This window comes from Rhipicephalus microplus, chromosome 6 (assembly GCF_043290135.1).
Source record: "Rhipicephalus microplus isolate Deutch F79 chromosome 6, USDA_Rmic, whole genome shotgun sequence".
NCBI classification, from domain to species: Eukaryota; Metazoa; Arthropoda; class Arachnida; order Ixodida; family Ixodidae; genus Rhipicephalus; species Rhipicephalus microplus.
The window spans coordinates 75,751,385-75,775,393 of NC_134705.1; the positions used below are offsets into that span (position 1 = coordinate 75,751,385).

Below are 24,009 nucleotides of genomic sequence, written 5' to 3' on the forward strand. Positions count from 1 at the left end.
TCGCATTAAGTACAACACAAATAAAGTATACACATTGAGTATACACACTGAAGTATACACACTGAAAGGGCAGAACATCAGGAAAGTATACACAGCTGATCAGCGAAGAAAGTTTGGCAATTGTTCAACGAATTCATCGTTTGTCAGCTCGCGCAGGCAGCCCGGGAGACCATTCCAAGTATCAATAGTGTGAGGAAAAAAAGAAAACTTGAAGAAATCAAAATTTGTTATGCAAGAATCTTCCAGTAAAGTACCCATATTCTGTGACTCCAAGGCGTTCCTTTACTGTGTGCAAAGTCTACGACGCTAAAAGAACCATCACTTAGCTTTTAAAACCAATAAAACTAGTGATGGCACCACTAACCAAGGACATGACATAGTATTTCAATGGCAGCCGGCTCACTGTGGGAAGAGTGGTAACCACGTAGCCGACAGCGCAGCTCGGTGAGCCAATGACGGAGCACCAATACTGTTGGAAAAACGTCGACTCTGCTAGTTAAGTCCGTGAAATTGCGCCTAATGCCCCGCTTCCACAATGTAATTCTCCACTGAACATCGCTCGTCACCCAATTAGCCTCGGTGTGTTACTTCATCTACACCTGTCATCAAATACTTCAAGGCTTGACACTACAATGATCTTTCAGTTGTGGGTCGGCGTAGCCTTTGTCAACGCATTCAGTCATGATATTTGTATGGCTGACTCATCCAAGTGACGCAACTGTGTAAAAACTCTTGGCCACGTATTTTGGCACTATCCCGACTGATCATGATCGGCAGACTCTCAATTGTGCCTTGACGAGGCTTGATGATCATCCATTTTTCACTAAAGAGAAGATCTTGGGTGCATGATCTTCAAGTACATCAGCCCAGAGTGGAACACGAGCCCTTCTACGATTCTGGAAGGCAACATTACTGAGCAACCACCCGTGAAACGATCCGCGGTGTGTGTTGTGTGCAATGTTCATCTCATTCTGCCTCTGTCTTTTGAACTACTGTACTCCCCTTTCCTCACGTGTATGGTAGAAAACTGCACGAAATCTAGTTGACCTCCATTCTTTTCTTATATTACCTGTTTGTCTTTTCCTTGTTGGTGGTAACCGGCCCGTTAGTAATGTTCACAGAATAAGGGAACTATTGGGTAATGGCACACGTCATTACGTCGGCCCATTAAGTGGAGGGAGCAGCCCAAGTTCGCCAGGCTTATGCGAACTATAGTATGAGTGAATACAATTGAATTATGCATAATAGGGGCTTTTCATGGTTCAGAGCCTAGTGGTATGAGAAAGAAAATAGGTCTGTGAAGAATGCGTAGTGAGCCCAAATTGATATGTTATGCTACACCTTCTCATCCATTTCAAATGGGGAATCAAAGTTATGTACCATGTTTAAGCGCAGCCACGAGTATCACCATGACTGCCTAACTCTCGTTTTACCGAAACACTAACCTTAGATAATTAGAATTGTTTATGAAATAAAAAAAAGTATATGGTGAACGTCAGTTACAGTTTGCTAGTGATAAAATCGGAAATAATTTACTTTCTATAACTCTTCTTCTTCCTCTTCTTCTTCTTCGCTCTTCTTCTATAACTCTTCTTCTTCCTCGCTCTTTCAGTCCGCGTTAGATTTCCCTCCGGGCCAGACGAAGCTCACCGAGCGAGTAGAAGCAATCGGTTGTTGTAGGGCTTCAATCGGGCAATGTGCACAATTTGCGTCTTGCGTGAACGCCGGTTCTGAGCTGTCACTTTCGCAACAGCTAAGTGATGTCACTTAAGCACTAAGTAATGACGAATGGTCCTGAGTAATTAGAAAGAAACTTCTGGCAAGGTCCCTTCTTTCGAACAGGCGTCCACAGCCAGACCAAATCACCTGTAGCGAAAGCCACGGGTGGGTGTTTTGCGTCGTAACGGTCTTTCGCGTGAGCGTGGGCGGAAAGAGTTCGGAGCCGAGCAAGTCGGCGAGCTTCTTCGGCGCGACACAATGTCTGCGCGACACTGTCGTTTTCATTCGGCGAAAATGGAAGTATGGTGTCAAGGAAACTTTGGGATGACGAGCATAGAGAAGAAAGAAAGGCATATAACCTGTGACTTCGTGTTTCGCGGTATTTAAGGCGTATGTAACAAAAGGTAATACGGCATCCCAGTTCTTGTGATCCACTGCGACGTACATTGAAAGCATGTTGATGATGGTACGATTGTTGCGCTCAGTGAGGCCGTTGGTCTGAGGGTGGTATGGCGTAGAATGGCGATACTGACACCCACAAAGCCGTAACAACTCTTCGACAACGGCAGCGGTAAACTGTCGGCCGCGATCACTTATCACCACACGAGGGGCCCCGTGACGAAGTATGATCAAGTGTAGAAGAAACCATAACACATCAGATGATGTGGCTGAAGCAATCGCCATCGTTTCAGTATACCGCGTCAGGTAATCTACGCACACAATAATCCACAGGTGGCCGGTGGTAGACTTGGGGAAAGGGCCTAGTAAATCTATGCCGACTTTTTCAAATGGTGATGTCGGTGGCTTAAGCGGCTGCAGTGGGCCGGCCGATGGTGTGGTAGGTTGTTTGTGGCGTTGGTAGACATCACAATTTGCGACGTAGTACTTGGTGGTCTTGCAGAGTCGAGGCCAGTAAAAAGGTTGTCAGATACGGTGAAGCGTTCGGGCAAATCCAAGGTGCCCAGACGTGATGTGATCGTGCATGACTTCGAATACCGCAAGACGCCGGCATTCTGGCACGACGAGGAGTAGTGTGGAACCATGGCTGGAGTAATTCTTGCGATATAGTAGGGCGTCATGAATCACGAATGGCGAGGCGCATTTAGAGCTATGAGCCACATCAATCATTGGTTTCAGCGAAGGGTCACGCTGTTGCTCGTGACGGAAGACATCCAAATTTGGGAAGTTGGATGAGATTGCGGCCAGGTAGTTGTCGAAATCATCATCATCAGCATCCACAGTCGGAGATGGAAGACGAGATAAGCAGTCGGCATCTGCGTGACATCGACCGCTTTTGTAGGTCACAGAATAATTATATTCTTGAAGCCGTAAGGCCCAGTGAGCCAACCGACCAGCTGGGTCACGTAGTCCGACAAGCCAACAAAGCGAATGATGATCTGGGACGATCTTGAACTGCCGACCGTACAAATAGGGTCTGAACTTTTGGGCGGCGAAAATAACTGCACGACATTCCAGTTTGGTGACCGTATAATTCCTCTCCGCCTTAGTCAAAGTACGACTTGCATACGCCACGATGTGCTGCCGGCTGTCGTGATATTGAACTAGCACGGCACCAACACCGATACCACTAGCATTGTGTATGCAGCTCCGTGAGTGCCTCCGGGTCGAAATGGCGCAAGAGGGCCCCGGAAGTAAGCAATTACTTCAGCTGCTCGAAAGCAGCCTCACACTTAATGGTCCATAGGAATGTGGTGTTTTTGCGGAGTAACTCTGTCAGGGGATGAGCAAGCTGGGCGAAGTCTTTGATAAACCGACGAAAATAAGAACCCAGGCCCACGAAGCTACGGAGATCCTTCAAAGACGTCGGTTGCTTGAAGCCTCGGACAGCACTGATTTTGTTCGGGCCTGGTCGTATACCGTCCCTGTCGACTAGATATCCAAGCACAAGGGCTTGACGCTCACCAAAATGACACTTCTTTGCGTTTAAAACGAGACCAGCTTGTTTGACGCAATCTAGAACAACGCTAAGCCGATGGTTGTGCTCGTGGAATGTCTTGCCAAAAATAATTACATCATCCAGATAACACATACATATCTCCCATTTGAGACCGCGAAGGATGGAGTCGATGAATGGCTCGAAGGTAGCTGGGGCATTGCATAAGCCAAACGACATAAAGTTGAATTCAAATAATCCATCAGGCGTGACAAAAGCAGTGTTCTCTTTGTCAGACGGATGCTTTGGTATTTGCCAGTATCCAGACCTTAGGTCAACGGACGAAAATTATGCGGTCGAGGGCAGACGATCAACAGTATTGTCGATGTGTGGTAGCGGAGAACACGTCTTTTTTTGTGACGGCGTTGACACGGCGGTAGTCTACACAAAATCGCCAAGACTTGTCTTTCTTTTTTACCAATATAACAGGAGCTGCCCAGGGACTGCTTGACTCTTCAATAACGCCTTTCTGCAGCATGTAGTTGACCTGATGGGCGATCACTTGCCTCTCTGACGGGGATACGCGATAGGGTTTCTGGTGTATCGGTGTAGCATCTCCCGTGTTGATGCGGTGGTGCATACGAGATTCGGGCAACATGAAACAACGCTTGTTTTGAGCGAAATGAAAGACTTCCGCGTAGCATGTAAGTACCTCCTCAAGGACATTCTGCTCGGAAGAAGGCAACGACTTATTGATCATACGTTTAATCTCGGCTGATTAGTTGGGCGCAGTCTCACTGATGGCTGGAGACTCTGACACCATTCTGACGTCAATTGTGGCCTGCTCCTCGAACGTTCCCAGTTTGAATCTGGCTAGTAGAACAACAGGCTCTGAGGCTGCGTCGAGCGCCCACAAGCAAGAATGTCCGTCGATGGCTGTAAGGACAGAGCGTAGAACCAGCACATTCTTCTTGATGGCGTTTGCATGATAAGGCTCCACAAGTCTAGTGCAGGGTCCTGAGCGGACATGAGAAGAGCATACGGGTCAGACACTGCTGTCCGACCAGGGATCGTCACATCTTCAGACAACGAAAGAGCATCGATGGGTAGAGTCGGAAAATCGTCAACTATTGCAGTGGGCAACGTACTTTGTAGAAGAATCTCTCCAGTTCCACAGCCAAGCGTAGCGCCGCATTCATGAAGGAGGTATATTCCTAAAATGATGTCATAAGTTGCGCGAGCCAGTACAGTAAATTCAACTCGGAAATTTTGTCCACCAATCATAAGTACAACTGAACAAATACCAACAGGGCATAGCGCTTCGCCTCCTACTCAACGAAAAGTTTCTTTCGTCGTTTGTCACTTTCCCAGCTGATGCGGGGAAGGTGACAGACGACGCGGAGACGGTGACCAGCGGAACCATGTCGGAGGCGGCGTCAGGCTTCTCTCGGAGGCGGGGACTCGCTGCAAAATTCGTTAGGCCATTGCTGTCAGGGACGGTGGTCGGTAGAGTGAGAGGTCCAGGTTTCGTGCATACGAGGCGGGTGCATCGAAAAACGTGGCGGTACAGGCGTTTCGTACATACGAGCCGGATACCTAAAAAAACGTGGCGGTGCAGGCGGCCGTCTGGGACAGAAGCGCAAAATATGCCCTGGGAGACCACATGTGTAGCAAACGGGGACTTGTTGACTCTCATTAGCAGGAGCAGAGGTGATAGAAGTACGCGGAGCCGGGTCGTGCTCCGCAGGAACATTTTGTGATGACGCATAGTAATCTTCTGGTAGAGGCCTGGTTGACGACGGTCGGAGGTCAGCAGTGGCACGCCGAGATGATGACATCCGGTGGTGGCCGCGACCCATCGGGGAAAATGGAAGCTGCGGGGTAAAATCTGCAGTTTCCGTGCGTGGTCGGTTTTCGACGTGACGCTCTCGCATCCAGTAGGGAGGTGGTTCGGGGCACGCGGCAAACGAGCATTGGTGGTGAACGCCACCTGCTTGAAGTCATACGAGCTCTTCTCGAACTACCCGACGTACAAGGAAGGAAATGTCTGCGCATGTGGCGACGTCCATACTTGCGACAGTGGGAACATTGTTCAAGCACCCAAATTTGGGTAAAACTCTTCGGGTCTTCAATGTCTCGAATGCGCGACACTGCTGCCTGAAAATCGAAGGAGTGTTCAAGTTTTCTTTTGTTATTAGAAAATTGTACAAGTCTACGGCGATGCCTTTTAACAAATGGCCGACTTTGTCTTTGTCAGACATATTTGCGTTGACGATCCCGCAAAGCTTCAACACTTCTTCAATGTAGGTTGTGCACGTCTCGCCGGGCAACTGAGCCCTACATGACAGCGTTTGATCAGCTTTCTTTTTCATGGAACTCGTGTCCCCAAAGCAGGCCTTTAGTTCCTTAACAAATATATCCCAAGTGGGGAGGACATGTTCATGGTTCTCAATCCAAAGCAAGGCTGTCCCGGCAAGGAAAAATATTATGTTCACGAGCTTCGCCGGTGCGCCCCATTCGTAGTAGCGGCTCACCCTGTCGAAGTGTTTTAGCCAAGCGTCCACGTATTCGTCAGTTTTACCTGAGAAAATTCGTGGCTCAGGTGCCCAGTAGTGTGGTTGTCGAGGTCGACGGCCACCTTGTGCCGTGTCGGTGGCACTGGTGGATGCAGCAGCGTTAGACGTCGATGGGATTGCTGTGTCGTCGTTCATGCTGATGTTGTCCGGGGGTAGGCCAGCTAAACGTCTGCTTCTTCGAAGAACTTCTGCTGCGGGGTCCAGGATGGCAAGTCACCCAGCACCACTCCACCAAAGCTGTGACGGATGTGATGGAATTATTTACAATGAAAAATGTCAGCGCTCTACCGTCACTGCCGAGTCACCATCGCTCGAGCGCGTCCAAACTCTTCTTCTTCCTCGCTCTTTCAGTCCGCGTTACAATATTATTAACTCCCCTGTGGACATTATACCACGTTCCATCTGGGAATAAATTAATGTGTTTCATTACTAATGTACAGCCGTCAGCACCTTTAGCTTGAACGCTCCGACGCGTGGCCTCAGCTCGTTTCGACTAAGGTCAACGCCAGCAAGCGTTCAAGATGATATGATTGCTGTTGATAAAGGGACACTAAAGTCGAATAACAATTTACGTCAGATTGAAAGCTCAATGTATGACAACATCTAAAATGACAATATTATCAACAACAGTGCCCTACTTATCGAGAAATTAAGGTAAATGCACAAGAAGGCAAGTGCTGCAGTAGGACATTTTCAAAATTACTTTGATGACATCAGGCGGACCACCTGCAATTAATCACTAGTAATCAATCTAACTGCTCTAAAAAGATCCCTTTTATGCATCAAGAGACGCAATAAAATGTTGTTTGTTCGTGTCTGTTTGATTCATGGAAAAAAGAACCGGCAGACATTACAATTGAGAATCGCGCGAGTGGTTGAAAAATTCAATTATCAAGTGGTTACACAGGACAGGTGGGGTCATCTAGTAGGGCGCAGTTGAAAGAAAAGCGTCTGCAAACTCGAAGCCAATGGCAGGAAATTGATCAATGGCCGTTGGTGCTGCTGGTGCGCCTGCTGTTTTCGGTTAGCTGCTTCTAGCGCAGTAAAGCCAGGCAACGTTGTGCACGGCAACAGTGACGAGGAACATTCAGGCCGGCCCACTTCTTGAGGCGGAAAACTTGAAGGGCGCTAACCCGATGTGGACCACTAAAACGTGATTTTATGTCAAAATATGCTCTTCCTTGGCACAAAAGTAACACCACGAGGTTTCTGGGCCGCCATTTCAACAATAAACACCGACCGAATAAGTGACTTTAGTGTCTCTTTAAGGATAGATGTAGCGCGCTTTGGTCTCACTAGTAAATTTCAGTTTACAGTCGGCCTGACCGGTGGGTCGAATGCACTCACTTTGCATCTTGTTTTCGCCACGTATCGGTCGTGGCTATGTTATCGCTCGCGCCTCCGGCGTTCGTCGTCTGATACTCATCTCGAGAATGAACCATTGCGTGCGACAGCTTACGCACCTTTCGTGCTTCAACGATTGCCATGGGTGTGGGATAACGTAGCCACGAGCAAAGCGTGGCGAAAACGAGATGCGAAGTGGGTACATTCGACCCACCGGTCAGGCAGACTGGAAACTGAAATGTTCTAGTGAAACCGACGCGTGCTACATCCATCCCTACTGCAGCAAGCATATCATATTCAACGCTTCGTGGCGTTGACCTCAGTTCAAACAAGCTGAGGCCACACGCCGGAGCGTTCAAGTTAAAATCGCTGACGGCTGTGTATAGAAGCTCCTTTTATTTTTTGTGGTTACTCTTTTGTGCGGTTATTTGATCTGCTTTATTGTTTTGATAGGTTCTTTATATTGTACCTTACATAATGTTATGCTGTTGCTCTTTACTGAAGTGCCTTTATCAATGGTTGTTGTTTTCAACCCATACTAGGCTAGGGCTAAGGGTCCTCGCACTGTCTGCATACTTTCGAAGAAGAAACATACATTTAAAGCTTCATTCAACTAAAACACAAGCTTTGGAGTGGTCACAATGGCTCCATCACACAAAGCTAAGACAGTTTAAGCGTGCAGGAAGCCATACTGGGACAAGTGCAGTAGCTACATCAGGTTCAGTTACTGAGTCAATGTCCTTCAATCGAATCGTTTACTCATCGTTTAATGCACAGAAAAAGTCTGAAGACAGACGTATGACGTCGGCGCTGCGATACATGAGGTTACCAACATGCCAAGTTCACGTTCTTTCAAACATTTGCCTAAAGGTGCATCTTACTAATGTCTGGCATTTTGAAGTTTCATGATGAATTAGGTATAGTTGAGAATTCTTATTTTACAAAAAATATTTTGAGTCTAGACTGATCATATTCCACATCCACGCCCCATCATTTGGTTGGGCGCCTAAAGCTACAGACGTTTTATTCCTCTGACTCAATTAGAATGAGCATACAAAGTGTCCTTTTGGATCAGCGATGCATCATGCTTTGTTCTAAACTTCACACAAAAAGAAATTTTGGCTACACGTTCATTTTTACTATATTCTCTGGTTATTCGTACTATGATTGACATGCGAGGGACTAGTGAAGCAACTGCTGACGTATCTTTTATGCCGTTTTTGTCACCCCATCTTGTGCATTCCTATATAAAAAATAGCGTGCTCGGTGTTCTTGAGCACCCTGGGTGGCCCTGGAAACGCTGCATAGTGTGTCCCAGTGAAATAGAGTGCACAAGAGAGTGTTTTGACAGAGTGGAGAGTGTGGCCGCACCCGTGAAGTATCCTGAAAGGCACTGTGATTAAGGGAGAGCGTGACCCGACGTCTTACAGGACACTGGGAGGCGCTGTCTACGCTGTACAATGTCTGCCCACACACTGCGAACACTGGCGGCACATTGAACAACAACAACAACAACAACAACAACAACAACAACAACAACAACAACAACAACAACAACAACAACAACAACAACAACAACAACAACAACAACAACAACAACAACAACAACAACAACAAAAAGTGGACACACTGGGTAGACTTAGGAATGAATATGACATCTCGTGTCTGAGCCTAAACGGCCCCGCCACGGTGGTCTAGTGGCTAAGGTACTCGGCTGCCGACCCGCAGGGCGCGGGTTCGTATCCCGGCTGCGGCGGCTGCATTTCCGATGGAGGCGGAAATGTTGTAGGCCCGTGTGCTCAGATTTGGGTGCACGTTAAAGAACCCCAGGTGGTCTAAATTTCCGGAGCCCTCCACTACGGCGTCTCTCATAATCATATAGTGGTTTTGGGACGTTAAACTCCACATATCAATCATATCTGAGCCTAAACGTTTTCGGATACTTTGAAAATGCTATTGCTGTCTTCGTTTTACACATCCACCTTTGGGTTTGGTTAGTCAACAGACGTAAAGTACCGCCCACTCTTAAATGGAATACTCGAATGCACGCCAATATTATTGCTTGGCTTGTAACAGCAACCAGTTAGTAAAACAGTCTGGATGAACATCCCTAGTAATCAAGAGGAGTGAAAACTTTTAACAACCAGTAGTCTTATGCAAATATAAGCTATTATGTTTTCGTGAGATAGAGAAATACGAACCTGCAGTGCAATAAGGTGTTACTCTACCAGTGGGTGCATCTGGACATACAGGATACTGTTGTCTAGTGCTCGCGCATGCGCTTCTCTTTGAGTGTGAGATTGAGTGTCGCAAATGTATGTCATATAGCTGCTTCGAAACAACCTATAATTCGCAACACAATACCACACTGGTATTTCTGTGGTAATCAAGATAAACCACACTAGCATTCAGTGTTTCCATATGGGCTCTTAGACCACTGAATACAGAGGCTCACCGGTCGCAATTAGCCGCTGTGACGCTAAATGTCGTCCTTTTAGCTCCTGCATGTTTCATATGCCTGTGTTGTCGAATATGAAAGCAAGTCCTCGCTTGAGTCAGTTATGCTCCAAACCATGTCACAAAAGTTACAAATTTGTTGTTATAGAACGTTCGAAATATTCACAGCAGGTGCGTAAGCAGATTACTTTTTCGCGGGGCGCATCTCTTTCATCTGAAATGAGGGCCCGGAAAGCCAATGGCCAATTTGTACTCCGTATGCCATGGCAAAAAAGTTTGAGGGGGAGGGTGGCACGGGCGTAGTGTGCCACCCCCTGGCAACGCCACGGTTTGACAGTCATCACGGCAGATGGAGTACAGCTCTTAGCCTGAAGTTCAGAGTGGTTAGAGTGAGCTACTGAGACTGTATAGTACGTGGGAGGCACAGACGTACACAATAATGGTTGACGAAAACTTATGTGTTCAGAGAGCAGCTCAGATACATGATGTATTCTACATGCGTGAAAGTAACCAATTAGCAAGTCAATGTGGTTGCGGGAAGACATTTGTCGTTACGCTAATATATTTACTGGCAAAACATGTCATATAGACGTTCTGTTTCATGACAGCACATAAAAATCCAATTCATTATTTTTGTTGAACCGTCATGGATATAATGAGATTACAATCAGCATTCCTATAACAATACTGAAAGTACTGGCAACGGGACATGGCTATACAAAAAAGAAACTCCCACTTTTCAAGTGTGACGTATCAGCAATGTGTCAGAGTTAGAATTTACAGTAGGCAGATGTGCTCAATTCGACTGCAGTCTGCTGATTTCGTCTCTTTTTAGGCTTTTTTGTGTAGTCCTTGTGTTTCAGCCATAATTAACATCTGGGCGTCAACAAAGTTTTTTTAATGTAGGTGCTAGATTCTGGCTTGTAGCGGGCGCTCAAGTGCTCATTGTGCAAACGTTCCAATCTCGTGTGGAACATTGGTCCAAGAGTCATGTGTGACACAGGGACAGCACCAGTGGATTGCCGTCTATCTATTGTGAGAAAAAGGGATGCCATCTATCTATTGTGCGAAACATACTGAAACTCAAAGTGACTTCATCTTAACTTTACCGACATTCTACTTAGCCAGGTGACAACTTCATATTTATTTGCATAAAGTATGGCATTTGAAAAAAGGAAATTGCAAGAACAGGTCGGTAGCTGCGTCTCTTGTCGCACAAGGTGACAGCCTGACAGCACTCATTAAGGTAGGACATATAAGCTGTAAACGTCTTTTTTTTATCTCAAACAGTACGACCATTTGAAACTATCGAGAGCACTTTTAACAAATCTCAAATCCCGTAAATGTCGGATTGCTGTAACCGATATATGAAGTAAAGGGGTCATAAAAATAAATAAAAGGGTCGCAGTCTGTAGTGACAAAAATAAAATTTCAGATGGAAGCCAACACACAAAAGTAATAAGCATGAAACAGGCAGCTCGAAAAAGAACTTTATTAAGTCCCTTAAGCAGGCCACTGGCGCCTCAGAGAGGGTGTTTTTTAAGAATTCTGTTTTTCCAAATACATTCGCACGAATCTTACTGCAGAAGACCCGTTTTAACATTTCATTTGAGTGTCGGCATCATGGGAATTCTGATCACATCAGAATTTTTGATCACATCAAAATCACATCATTTGATCACATCATTTGATCACATCATTGATCACATCAATGCTGTGATCACATCATTTTGATCACATCATTTTTTCACGTCCATTGGCAACTTTTTCATGTCTATTGTTTACGCCACGGACGGACAAGCATTGGTGACGTCGACGCCACTCAACGCTGCAACGGGTGCCAAAGAGCGGCGCTCTGAAAATGGGCATAGAACAAAGCATAAAGTTCTTTTCCAGCAGAACGTTTTGTTCAGTTAGTTGGTGCGCTCTAACAGAAGAGGAAAAGACACCTATGAGACGAACACAAGAAGTGACACGGATGAACAACGCGTACGTCAGTGTCACTTCTTGTGTTTCTTTCATTCACCCTTTCCTGCCACTAGGTCCCCTAAATTTCTTCAATTTCTATGTGCAGGTTGCATTCAATGGTGTAATGTTTTGCATAACCAACCGTGTGTGTTCTACAGCACTTGATATTTACCTTCTTACTTACAAAAACACGGATACCACTAAAACGCATAATGATGCCATTACATGTCACCTTCAAGAAAACATTGGTTCATGTGCCGCAGGCAGCTTTGTAAGCAAGACTCAGTGCGATGCTGTAACTCATGTTGTTCACAAAATAACTTGCGCATTATTTTACCTTCACTAGTCGACACTATAGAATGTAAAGTTTGACAGCGCATCTGTTCCCCCCAAAAGATCTTCCTTTTCCACTGATATGCATGCTTCTTCATTTGCTTTTCTTCAGCTAAAAGACCATGCGAAGGAGGTGGCGAAAAAACTTGCACAGGAAAAGAAAAATGGTGTCTGGTTGATGAAAATGGAGATGTCCACGAAAAGTGTCGTAAGTAATGTTTAGAATCGGGAGCAACTGTGACGAAGTCTCGCTGTAAACTTGACTTATCGACCGCTTTAGAATATGCCTCATATTAGAGTCCATATGTAGAAAAAACAGGTCACTACGTAATCTCAAGACAAAACAAAGTGTCTTTTCGCTATCAATTCGGACTCGTTGTTGACAATAAAATGACAGCTGAATAGCAGGTTTGAAGCGTTGAACGAATGACGCATTGCTTAAGAGTACACATGGTTTGGCGTAGAAGATGCTCTATTGATTGTGTGGGTGCTTGTTTGCATAATTAGTGATTTCATTTTCAGTCTTGTCAAATTATTCTCCGAGGCTATCATACTTCGGTCCCAGCTGATCTTTTGGCTTGTATTCTCGGCATGCTCTCTCCGTAAATATGTCACTTTGTGGTCATGGGCAACATCATTCTTCTGCAGCTTCAGACGTCTGCGGAAATTTTCATTTTCGTTAATGTAAGCCGATTCGCAATCGGCATATGGTGTCTTGCACATCACACCAGGAGAATGTTGCCTTGGCATATAACCTTTCACATTTAGCAAGTCATGCTGGCAGAAGCCCCATCTGCACACTGCATTTTCTAAACAAGTGGGCTAGGACTTCGCTTACTTCTCAAAGGTATGGTATCACTGCGCACAGGTGCGGAAATGCTGTATTATGCACGGCTTGACTGTTTGGCTCTTGGTTATGTATGGCGTGTTTAGTTATTTTATAATAAAATTCTGGCGGTGTATAATGCTGGTGAACTCATTTTCAGTGGTACAGACCCTCTCGAGCAGGCTTGTTGCAGTGGAGCTGGTGCGAATGGCTCATTCAATTAAAGACCGAATCATTAAACTTTGCTGAGTGTTTGTCGCCTACGCGATGAACTGACTCACGGTCGAGGTATCTACTTGAGTGCCTTGGCTTTCGGTACACAGTGAAGGTGACGCCCGTGGAAGCATGCTTTACAATTGAGTACAAGAAATGAAGAAGAACGGGTTTCTATTTTTCCACAGTAATTTAATGGAAGGATTGCTGCCATTTGGGCAGTTAAAAATGGTTGAACGTCTTTCTTCTTTTTCACACAGAAGAAATCATCGACGTATCTGAGAAAGACCTTGGGTTTCGCTGGAAATGCTTGTAATGCCTTGAGTTAAATTGCTTCTGTTGTGATACTAACATTATGACTGATAAAGGTGCTCCCAATGCGGTATCAAAAGCAGGCCTATAAAATTCACCCTTGTCAAGAAGTATGTGTTGAGCAGGTAAAACTGTAACTAGGTGCAGTACTTAGTGTCGTCAAACTGTGTTATACGCCAAAGTTGTGTCCTTGTGAAACAACTGTCTGAAGGAGTCGACAGCAAAGCCGCTGAACACTTGCCAAGACGAAGCAGACGTCGAAACGAACCAGTACTTTGTCGGCGGCCACCGAGACACTCTTCACTTTGCTTATGAAGTGCTAGCGCCGTGGCAGACGCGGCAAAGGAAGAGAACCACGTACACTCGAAATGTGTGTCACTAGAAAATAACCCAGCTGTTCCCCTGACTGGACGTCGATACAGCTATCGCTTATACGCCCGTGTCCTGATAAAGCTGTGCCAACAGCAAGGCCTCACCAGCCACTACCTTGTCTTTCTGGACAAAATTTGGTGATAAAGGACGCTAGAACCAGCTACCTGCGCTTCACCGCTATTACCGAGCGGCTCTTTATTCAATATTAGTAGAGGCAGCCAAAGTCTGGCCGCCACAATTGGACCCATCGATGCCACTGACCCGCGCGGTCTCCATCAATGATGCTTCGTGGAACTCGAGGTTGCGCTAGTGCTCAACAACACCTGGCTCTCGTAATTTATGCTGGAAATGCTTAAGTACGTTTTTATAACTTACCTCAAATGCTCCCAAACGTCTCGATGGGCCGGCGCTCCTACGGCAAACTACTTAACGCCATTCTCCACTTTTAAGGCGCTAGACAATGCCCTCTCAGCACCTAAAGCATACCGTACTTTGAGTTACCTGTCGTCACCGACCATCTCAACCAAGTCTATACCTCACCGTGCGTCTCAAGCGCCTACCATCTCAAGCCCGCACAACACAATGAGGAAGCCGTGGTTCATCGATTCAGTGACGCTATCCTGTTTTGTCTTAAAAAATGCAGCGTCTATCTCCCCATACCCTCTAACAGCATAGCATGCAATTCCGGAGCGCACAAAGGCCACCCATGCGTTTTCCCCCTCGTTAAAGACCCGCAACTACTGTGACAACGCAGGCTGGACGCTGGCTACAACTCCGCATCACTCAAATCTGTTGTAGAGAACGCCTCGCATGGTGCTTGCCCACGGATTCCCGAGACATCGCCATCTATGCCACCCGACCATCCTCAACACAAAAACGGGCTGTAGGTGTGAGGTTCGGGCCCTACCACCTGCCGTCAAGACTACAAGGGTGTTTCCCCCAACAAAGAGCTGCGGCGCTAGCCTGTCGATGATGTCAAGGCGCTTGGTACGGCGACATGATGTAATTACTCTCGCCACTAGACTTCGAAGCCTACAAACTTGCTGACTGACTCCTGGGAGGGTAGCACTGATCAGTTCGGCGGCAGTCTTCGGTGCTCTTTACACGACACAGACGTGGATCCTGGACCGTCTAAAACGTGCCAATTCACTGGTCAGAACGATAGCCTGTTGATGGGCTTCTATCCCTGGACCAGTTTTACTGGCTTCTCCGTTCCAGCTGTAGCGAGACCTGCCACGGTCCTTCAAACGCTGTCGTCAGCATCGTGTGCATTCATCGCACTGCCCACTGATCGGCTGTAGTGCCAGATCAGGCCTGCAGAAAAGATATACAGGCCTGAGCTGGCGCGCACTGCTATGGAGGGTCCTCGCAGAGTTTGGTCACACTGAATACCTAGGCCCAGGCAACTCAGGGCAGTGCCCTCAGCGCAGTGGCAGAAGTCATCTGTAAGCAAAGTTGAATCCCCAGTACTTAACTCCCCGTCCTCATATTGGAAGCGCACATCTGACCGTGGGGTTCTACGCGGTACATGGATTACGCCTTCCTATTCCCGAATATCAGGCTCGACGCTTTGCACATTCGATTTCGCCGGTAAGCTGACCCAAACTCTCTCCGGACTTGTTATTGGACTGTTGTACAAGTACATAGTATTTGCTCGCTGAGCTTCTCTTTTGCATACATTTTTGTCAATCACGCTACTAGAAGAGGGCCCTATGTAGCTCTGCGGTAGACGCGGCAAAAGAAGAAGAGAGCGGCTTATTTCGTGGTATGCGAGCCACTAGAACGGAATAGCCCGGCTTCGACGTGGCTCGACGCCGCAGAAGCTATCACTTCTAGCCCCGCATTCCGATCAAATTCACACCATCTTTTCAAAGGGAATCATATTTGTACAGCGCACGGCGCAAGTCTACGAGTAGTTACTGCGTAACTACGGAAGAAGAGAGGACAGAAAAAGCGCTCACTTTAACTAAAACTTTATTAGTGAAACGTAGAAAATATATACTCGTGGCAGAAATTAACAATTCGCAACACAACCGCACAACTTATCAAGTCACAGCCAGACAATCAATAACTCCTCAAGTGTGTACAACAACACCTCAGCGCAAACTCACAATCTATTGCGTCAATGCCAGATACTCGATTTCATTTTTGGCGAGTGCAACCGAAGGCATGCTGATATGTAGATCACCCAGCATTAGCATGTGATTGGCCTCAATAATTTCACGTGTTAGCTGCTGACGGTGTTTTGCGACAACGTGCACTTTTCAAATTCTAGTCTGCAACCACAATCCCAACAATGAATACCAACGAAGCTGGCCTCTCTTGCGCTGTGACGTGGTGCTTTTTGTCAAGAGTATATATTTCTAGCGTTTCTCTAATAAAATTTAGGTTGTAGTTAGCGCTCTGTTCTGTCCTTGTCTCTTTTTCCATAGTTACGCCGTAACTGCTCGTAGTCTTACACTGTGCAAATATGTTGGTTACCAAACACCAAGTAGCCCAAGCATGTGTCTCATCAAGGTACGAAAGAGAACCTTGATGTGATACGAAGTAGCGGCGTCGGGCATGGGTGACGTCACGGGTTGCATGGTGCTAATGCAGATACTGCGGTGAGCACTGAAAAATTTCAAGCGATGTTTCTTTCCATCGCTGATAAACGAGCCGAGTGTTTTCACTCGATGTGCTCTCGTGCGTTGTGAGTTGTGGAGAGGGTGAAGCGAGAGAGAGCTGGCGCGTACAGACATGCTTTAACGGGTATGGTAGGCGCGCGTCCAGTTTACTACGCGTCAACCGACCTGTCAGCGGTATAGCGAGCGGCTGTCGTGGTAGCGGAGCGAGCGGCGGTACCGGCAAGTGTTGCGGACGAACGGAAAAGGCGGCAGCTGCGGGCGCTGCGGCGAGCGTGCGGCTGGCGAGGGAGAGGGACATGAGTGCGCACTGCAAACAGAACGTGGCAGTGAACCTGCAGCTGTGGTGTGACCTACTTGGCATCGTTCCAACTCTTGCGCGGAGAGGAGCACATTGTGGCACGTTCGTACAGACGCATGGAGGGACAGCATTAGAGATGCTAGTCAGAAAGCTGCTTCGTATCTAAAAGCTGCGATTAGGGTACGGCCTGGTCATTCACCATGCGAGTGGTTCTTAAGATAGAGAAAGGAAGAGAAGAGTGAGCCCCGTTATTGTCTGCTTCAGGAGCGACACCGCCACAGAGCTCACAAGGAATGGGGGTGAGGAGGGATAAAAGGGTAGAAATAAAGGTATAGAAAAGAGGAAGAAGAAGCAACAGCAAACTGAGGGGATAGGAGAGACAGGAAAGATGGAAGCACGTTCACTGGAGTCCGAGGACGGGGTACACTTGCGAGAGATGTTGTCGGCGTCTGTAGATGGCGTAGAGCAGGTCCAGTAGGTCAGAGCTGCGCTGTCGTCGAAGACCGTCGGTGACAGGAGGTGACGTAGAGCCAGCCCAGTCGGCCAGAGCTACGAAGACGCCGAAGGTCGCGAGCGCACAACCGGTCGGCACGAAATCCAGCGAGCGAGATGGTCATTCACCATCTTGTCTAGGCACGACAAAGTCGTTGGCGTTCTGGAGAATAGTTTCAGTCTTCCTTGCCCGAAAAGCCAAGGTGAATATATTTTGATAGGCTATAGAGGGCTGGCCTAATGAATCTATGAATCTGAGAGGCGTCCCGCTTTTATATGTGAAGCAGCTTATTACAAAGCTTAATGTGGAATGCGTAATCACCCTTACTGCACACGTGCAACAGCTGGTGGAAACACTGCCAGAATCCGCTCACCTGCTAGTGGTCCCAACCTTCCTAAGGGGCTGGGTAGGCCCCTGTGTCCTCTCTACTTACACTCCTTCAGCAAAGAAGTGATGGCGTCTGGGAGCGAAATTCTGCAGACGCGCCAGAAACGAATGCATTGTATCCCATAGTAAGAATGAGCTTGCACGCACGAGCGGGTTTTGTCGGGCCTGCGTAGGGGGCTTTGCAAGAGGCTGCGGCCTCTCTCGCTTACACTCTCAGCCATCACGTGATGGCGTCCCGCAATGACATTCTGCAGACGCGCGATTAACGCACGTGCTACCGCGTCGCGTGGCGATTAACTCGCGTGGCGTGTTCCAAGAAACGTTCGGGGCAAGTAAGAGCAACAAAAAGTTACAGTGAATTCATGGTGTGCTCCACTTACGTGGACGTGGCAACATCGAGCAAGGGACCTTCGTCTGCGGCCTTCTTGCGCTTTGAGTTATCGAAAATCTACCCTGACAAGAGATCGCTGTAGAGTTTTCCGGTAAAATTATAGGGGGCGAAGCTCCTCATTCCTTGTGTCGTGCGTCCGCGGTGTATGTAGTCATTGTAGTAGTAGGCGACCACCTCTACGGCCGGACTAAAAGAGCGACTCGCGTGCACCCTTTTCAATTGAGGAGGAAACCTGTGCACGTTAATCATAAATAAAATTGATTGATATGTGGTATTTAACGTCCCAAAACCACCATATGATTATGAGAGATGGCGTAGTGGAGGGCTCCGCCAATTTTGACCACCTGGGGTTCTTTAATGTGCACCAAAATCTGAGCACACGGGCCTACATTTCCACCTCCATCGGGAATGCAGCCTCTGCAGTCGGGATTCAATCCCGCGACGTGCGGGTCAGCAGCCGAGTACCCTAACGACTAGACCACCGCGGCGGGGCAATCATAAATAAAAAGATTCTGGTTTCTGATTAAATAACTTACAGAGACGAGTAGTTCTGAATTAATCTCCAATAAAATTTGCCTCGCATTTGATGCTTACTAAAGAAACTAGTATCAAAAGGACGCACTTTGAACACTTTCTGAGTAGAAAGGGTTCCCATGTTAAACTCGCTGGGCGTAATCGCCTTGGTTCTAGCAAGGTTTAGCAAGGGTAGGGCCACAGTCCTATGAATATAGTCAACTAGTATATTCGCAATGTTCAGAGACTTTCGTGCCACCTAGAGGAATTCAGGAGCGTCCGCTCAAGGATGATCAGTAGGCAGACGCTCCCAACGCTCCATTGTTCAGTGGTGCTAGCCTAAGGGTTAACGCGTTAGCAAGAAACGAACACAAACCACTGTGTATGTTGCGTGTATCAGTTATTATACCAAACTGTAAATGACACGATACATCTTATTCTTTCTTGCGAGAGGCGAAGTTCTCCTGAAAATGCGTGGCAACTCGCGCTTTCAATAATCGCCCGCAGAGTACACATATGAATTTCGCGAGACTTTCTCCAGCCACGTTGGATAGTTAAATCCTAATGACTAACCTTTACAGTTGAAACTCGCCTTTTTTTACATGCGTGTAGCATTCGTCAGTGATATTGTAGTGCATGAAACCCATACCATTCATTGCAAGTGGAAAAAAGCGCAGGCTCATGATTTGCGCATCCAAACCTTGGCCTACGTAGCGCCACTTGTTTTCTACGTTCGTTGATAGATGGCAGCACACTGCAAGCGATTCTTTTCTTGCCTGGTATTGAAGAGAATTGTTCTCTGTACCCCCAGACAAACGTCCTGAGTGACGCCATTTTGGTGTTGTGCAATGATGCTTTGTCGGTGCTATGGAAGTCGTTCGGCGGAGAGAATCCCTCAGATTATTTTGAGCAGTGATGTTCAAAGAAACCGTGTTGACGTCGAGGATTTTTCGTTGGACGTAGATTGTTGTCAAAGCGCTGAGAGTGACAACGACTATGAACAATCAGTTGCTAGATCCTGAGCAGCGAGTTGCACTTCCCGTGCCATTGTGTGTTGATGTTTGTTTTCACGCTCGTTAGTCACTTTGATTCTATTTTTTCTATATTATCATTCGGCGAGCGCAAAACAAAAAAATATATATTTTTTGCATTACATGTAGCCTAATCACTGTGAATATAACAAAACGCCACAGGCCGCCAATACGCTCGAGCTCGACCAGCGAAGCGAAATGGTTAGAGCAATGAAATACGCAGTTATCACGACAGTTCACGCTAAGTTCTCCCGCACTTCCCAATTGCCATCCCGAACGACGTTATTTTTCCACAAACTTTTACAATTTTGACGTTGCGAAAAGCGTGCGCGTGTATAAGTTTAGATATATTTGTTTTGATCGCGCTGATGAAACCTGCAGCATCCGAGTGTAGGAAACTGCACACTGGAGTCTGATCATGGCTGCGGCACAAACACCACTTACTGGGAAAATAAACGCTTGTGTTCCGTTTAAGAAGTAGCTGCATGATGCTGACAGCACGAGTAATGACGAAGGCGTAATATGTTTGCAAACCAACGCTACGGTAAACATTTTTGCCTAGCCAGGCAGGCTCGGCACAAATGATCTCGCCGTGGCGTTCAGTTCACACATGAGTTATACTTTGCGCAGTTTTGTGTAGAACGCACAGCGCTACGCAAAGAATCGTTGATGCATGGACGATTCGCTGGCACCACCACCCTTCGCACTGAAGCAAAAAACGAGGTAGCGAACATTCAGCAGTTCCTATTGTTTAGTCCAGTATACATACAATTGACGATCAAGAGTTCATCCAATGAATGCGGCACTGAGAGCACGCCCGCGCGTTTTTTCTTTTTCTATGCTAGTTCACTGCTTGATCATCCCTCGGCAGCCATCTTGGATTGCACGGCGCGCCACCAATAGGCCGTGGGGATTGCGAATAGCCATGAACTAGGAGCGGTGAAAGGTGGGAAGTAGACACGAAGCGCAGGCAGTAAGAAAGTGCGCAAATACCACTCCTCATTTAGTCCTGGAATTTCTGCTGGGTGGCGGTTCTTCTAAATGCTGAATACGTGACGAAAAGAGGAGAGATGGCGATACTTGGAGTGTTCACTGCATGGACGGGCAGATAGACGGGCTGACAGAGAGACTGATGCGCGGACAGACACCCGTATGGATGGATGGACGGACGAACGCGTGGAAAGACGTACGCACGGACGAACGCAGGGACGGACGCACAGATGAACCCAGAGACGAACGAACGCATGAACGGATTTACGCACGCACCAACGGATGGGCGCACAAACGAACGGACGGTCGCACAGATGGACGCATGAATGCACGGAAGCAAGAATGAACGGACGGACGGACGTTTCACCCGACTCATTATCATGTACTCCGTGGATATGCTGTGATTTTTTATCTTGAGATATCTAGCTTCTCATTAAATAAGCATTGTGCAGTTTGCAAGCAACCGGAAACAATAGATCATTTTGTTTTCTCATGCCCCTGTTTTGCCTCACTCCACCGAAGGTTTTTCGAAAGGCACATTGATATGCTGAGATATGCATTTAATATATCCAATCTCTTATCGTTTGAATGCAGTAAGGAAAACAGAAACTGGAGTGAAAACAGAAACTGGAGGTTGGAGGACACTCTGTTTTCATTAATGTAGTGTATTGAAATGGCGGAAAAAGAACACAGACCCCTGTTGGTGGCATTTCTAGATATCAAGGCAGCTTACGAGAGTGTGATTCACGAACACTTGTGGGGAGTACTGGACACACTAGATGTGGAAGATGGAGTAACTAATCTTCTACAGGATATCTCTAAAAGTAACAATGCAGTTATCAAATGGGAAGAACAGGTATGTGAACCTATAGAGAAACAACGCGGGCTTCGACAGGGATGGCCCTTGTCACCTTCGTTTTTCATGCTGCACCTCCAGGGACTAGAAGCGAATTTAGAGGGGAGTCGACTAGGCTTCAGCCTCTCTTTTGCCAAGCAAGGAAAACACATTGAACATTCATTACGAGCACTGATGTATGCAGATGGTATAGCAATAATAGCTGACAACAAGGAAGATCTGCAGGAATAGATAGACATCTGTGATAATGAGGGAGATAGGCTAAGTTTGAAGATCAGCAGGAAAAAAAAACGGCAATCATCATTTTAAATGATAACAAAGGCCGTGAGCATAGAAACACGCTAGAAATAGTGGATAAGTACAAAATATTTGGACGTATGGATAAATAACGGGGCTGAGTATTTAACGAAGCACGAAAGATACGTAATGACTAACACCAAGAATGTAGCTGTAATAAAAAATTGAGCACTGTGGAACTACAATAGGCATAACGTTGTGAGAGGGATTCGGGAAGGGTGTCATGGTACCGGGTTTGATGTTCGGCAATGCGATCTTATGCTTGAAATAGGAAGTTCAAGCAAGATTGGAAATCAAGAACGTGGCATTGGTTCACTGGCTTTGGGAGCACACGGGAATACCCCAGATCAGGGGGTACAGGGTGACATGGGATGGACATCGTTTAGTGCAGGGAAGCTAGCAGCAAGATAGAATTTAGGGGCGATTGAGAAAAATGGGAGAGTAGCGTTGGGCGAGAAAAGTTTTCTGCTACTTGTACATGAAGCTTGTTGATACTAAATCGAGGGAGTGAACTCGGAAACTGTCAAGCAAGTATTTAGACAACTGCAGAAAACCAAGCCAAAAGGAAACATCGGTTAAACAGAAGGTGAGAGAAACAGAGAGGGACTTATGAAAGATGGGAATGCTTACAAAATCATCACTAGAGACCTACTAAATTTTCAAGAAAAAAATTACAAGGGAAAATATCTACATTATTTCTAGCGGTAGTTCTCTGCTCTTCGAGGCTAGAACGGGAGTATTGCGGACCAAGACGTACCGAGCGAAATACGAAGGCGCAGACAGGGTATGTAGTGCATGTTGAAAGGAGAAGGAAACTGCTGAACATTTGATAATATTCTGTAAAGACCTGCGCCCTATTGTCGAAGATAATAGTGCCGAACTTTTCAAAGCTTGGAGTTTAGTGACAATCAGGAGGAGATAACCAGGAGGAGGCTAACTGATTGGTGGCTACAATGGAGGCGCGAGTGAAATTGCATGCTTAAACACACTGTGCTCCGCCGCGGTGGTCTAGTGGCTAAGGTACTCGGCTGCTGACCCGCAGGTCGTGGGATCGAATCCCGGCTACGGCGGCTGCATTTCCGATGGAGACGGAAATATTGTTGACCCGTGTGCTCAGATTTGGGTGCACGGTAATGAACCCCAGGCGGTTGAAATTTCCGGAGCCCTCCACTACAGTGTCTCTCATAATCATATGGTGAATTTAGGACCTTACACCCCACATATCAATCTGTCAATCAATCAACACACAGCGATAGTACTTAACTTTATGGCTAGATGGCGTGAGCCACAACCCCATCTAAAGGGCACAGCCGGATACATCCATTCATTCATCCATACGTTGTTTGCACGTTTCCGACAGTTTCGTCAGGCGCATTCATGCTCGTTTTTTTTTTCATTGCGGTGGCACTGTCACACTAATTGCTTCTCTGCATGCATCCTCATGGCGCGAAAACAAAGTGGTTACTTCGTCTCGGAGTGCACTACAGGCTACAAGTCAGGTTGTTCGGCATTCCAAAAGGCATCTCTGCACAGTGGCGGAAAGCGATTCCGTGTGCTGCAAAGCTGCTTCAAGAAAACTTGGATGTGTGCGAGCTGCACTTCGACAAGAGGTACATCTCCCGGCACTGCAAGCTCACCGTCAACGGCAAAACTGTCCGCATTGAAAGGGGTAGGCCCATGGGCGTGCTTGCCATTCAGGGGGGGGGGGCGAAAGTTCATAAAGGCGCCCCCTTCCTACTAATTAAGTGTATGAGGCAAAATTTGCGCCCCCATTTTAGATGACTAAAATAGTGCTCCGCCACATAGTCAATGTTTAGAGCACATTTAGCGCCCTCCTCCCAAGACATGGGGGGGGGGGCACCCGCCACCTTTGACCCCCTCGTGCGGACGGCTATGAGTAGGCCTTTCGGAGAAGCTCTTCGCATTTGTAGAAGCCGTTGAAATCACTTATTCAGAGTGGTTTAGCTACAACGAGCTTCTCAGGGGCAGATTGAAAGAGCTTGTTTCCTGATTGAAAAAAAAAATGTCACAATGGGCAGAACACAACATGATCTGAGCTTCACTAATTGAGTGAACAAGTTTTTTCTGCTCACCCATTTGTATCTTTACTCA

At 46.9% G+C, this 24,009-nt stretch overlaps 1 protein-coding gene across 1 annotated transcript in view; it reads left to right on the forward strand.

Moving 5' to 3' along the window:
* Nucleotides 1-24,009, forward strand: part of LOC119167588 (uncharacterized) — an 89,196-nt gene that overhangs the window by 17,724 nt on the left and 47,463 nt on the right. The window contains exon 4 of the mRNA XM_037419089.2: nt 12,404-12,499. Coding sequence (XP_037274986.2) covers nt 12,404-12,499 — 96 coding nt within the window. The remainder of the gene's footprint in view (nt 1-12,403; nt 12,500-24,009) is intronic.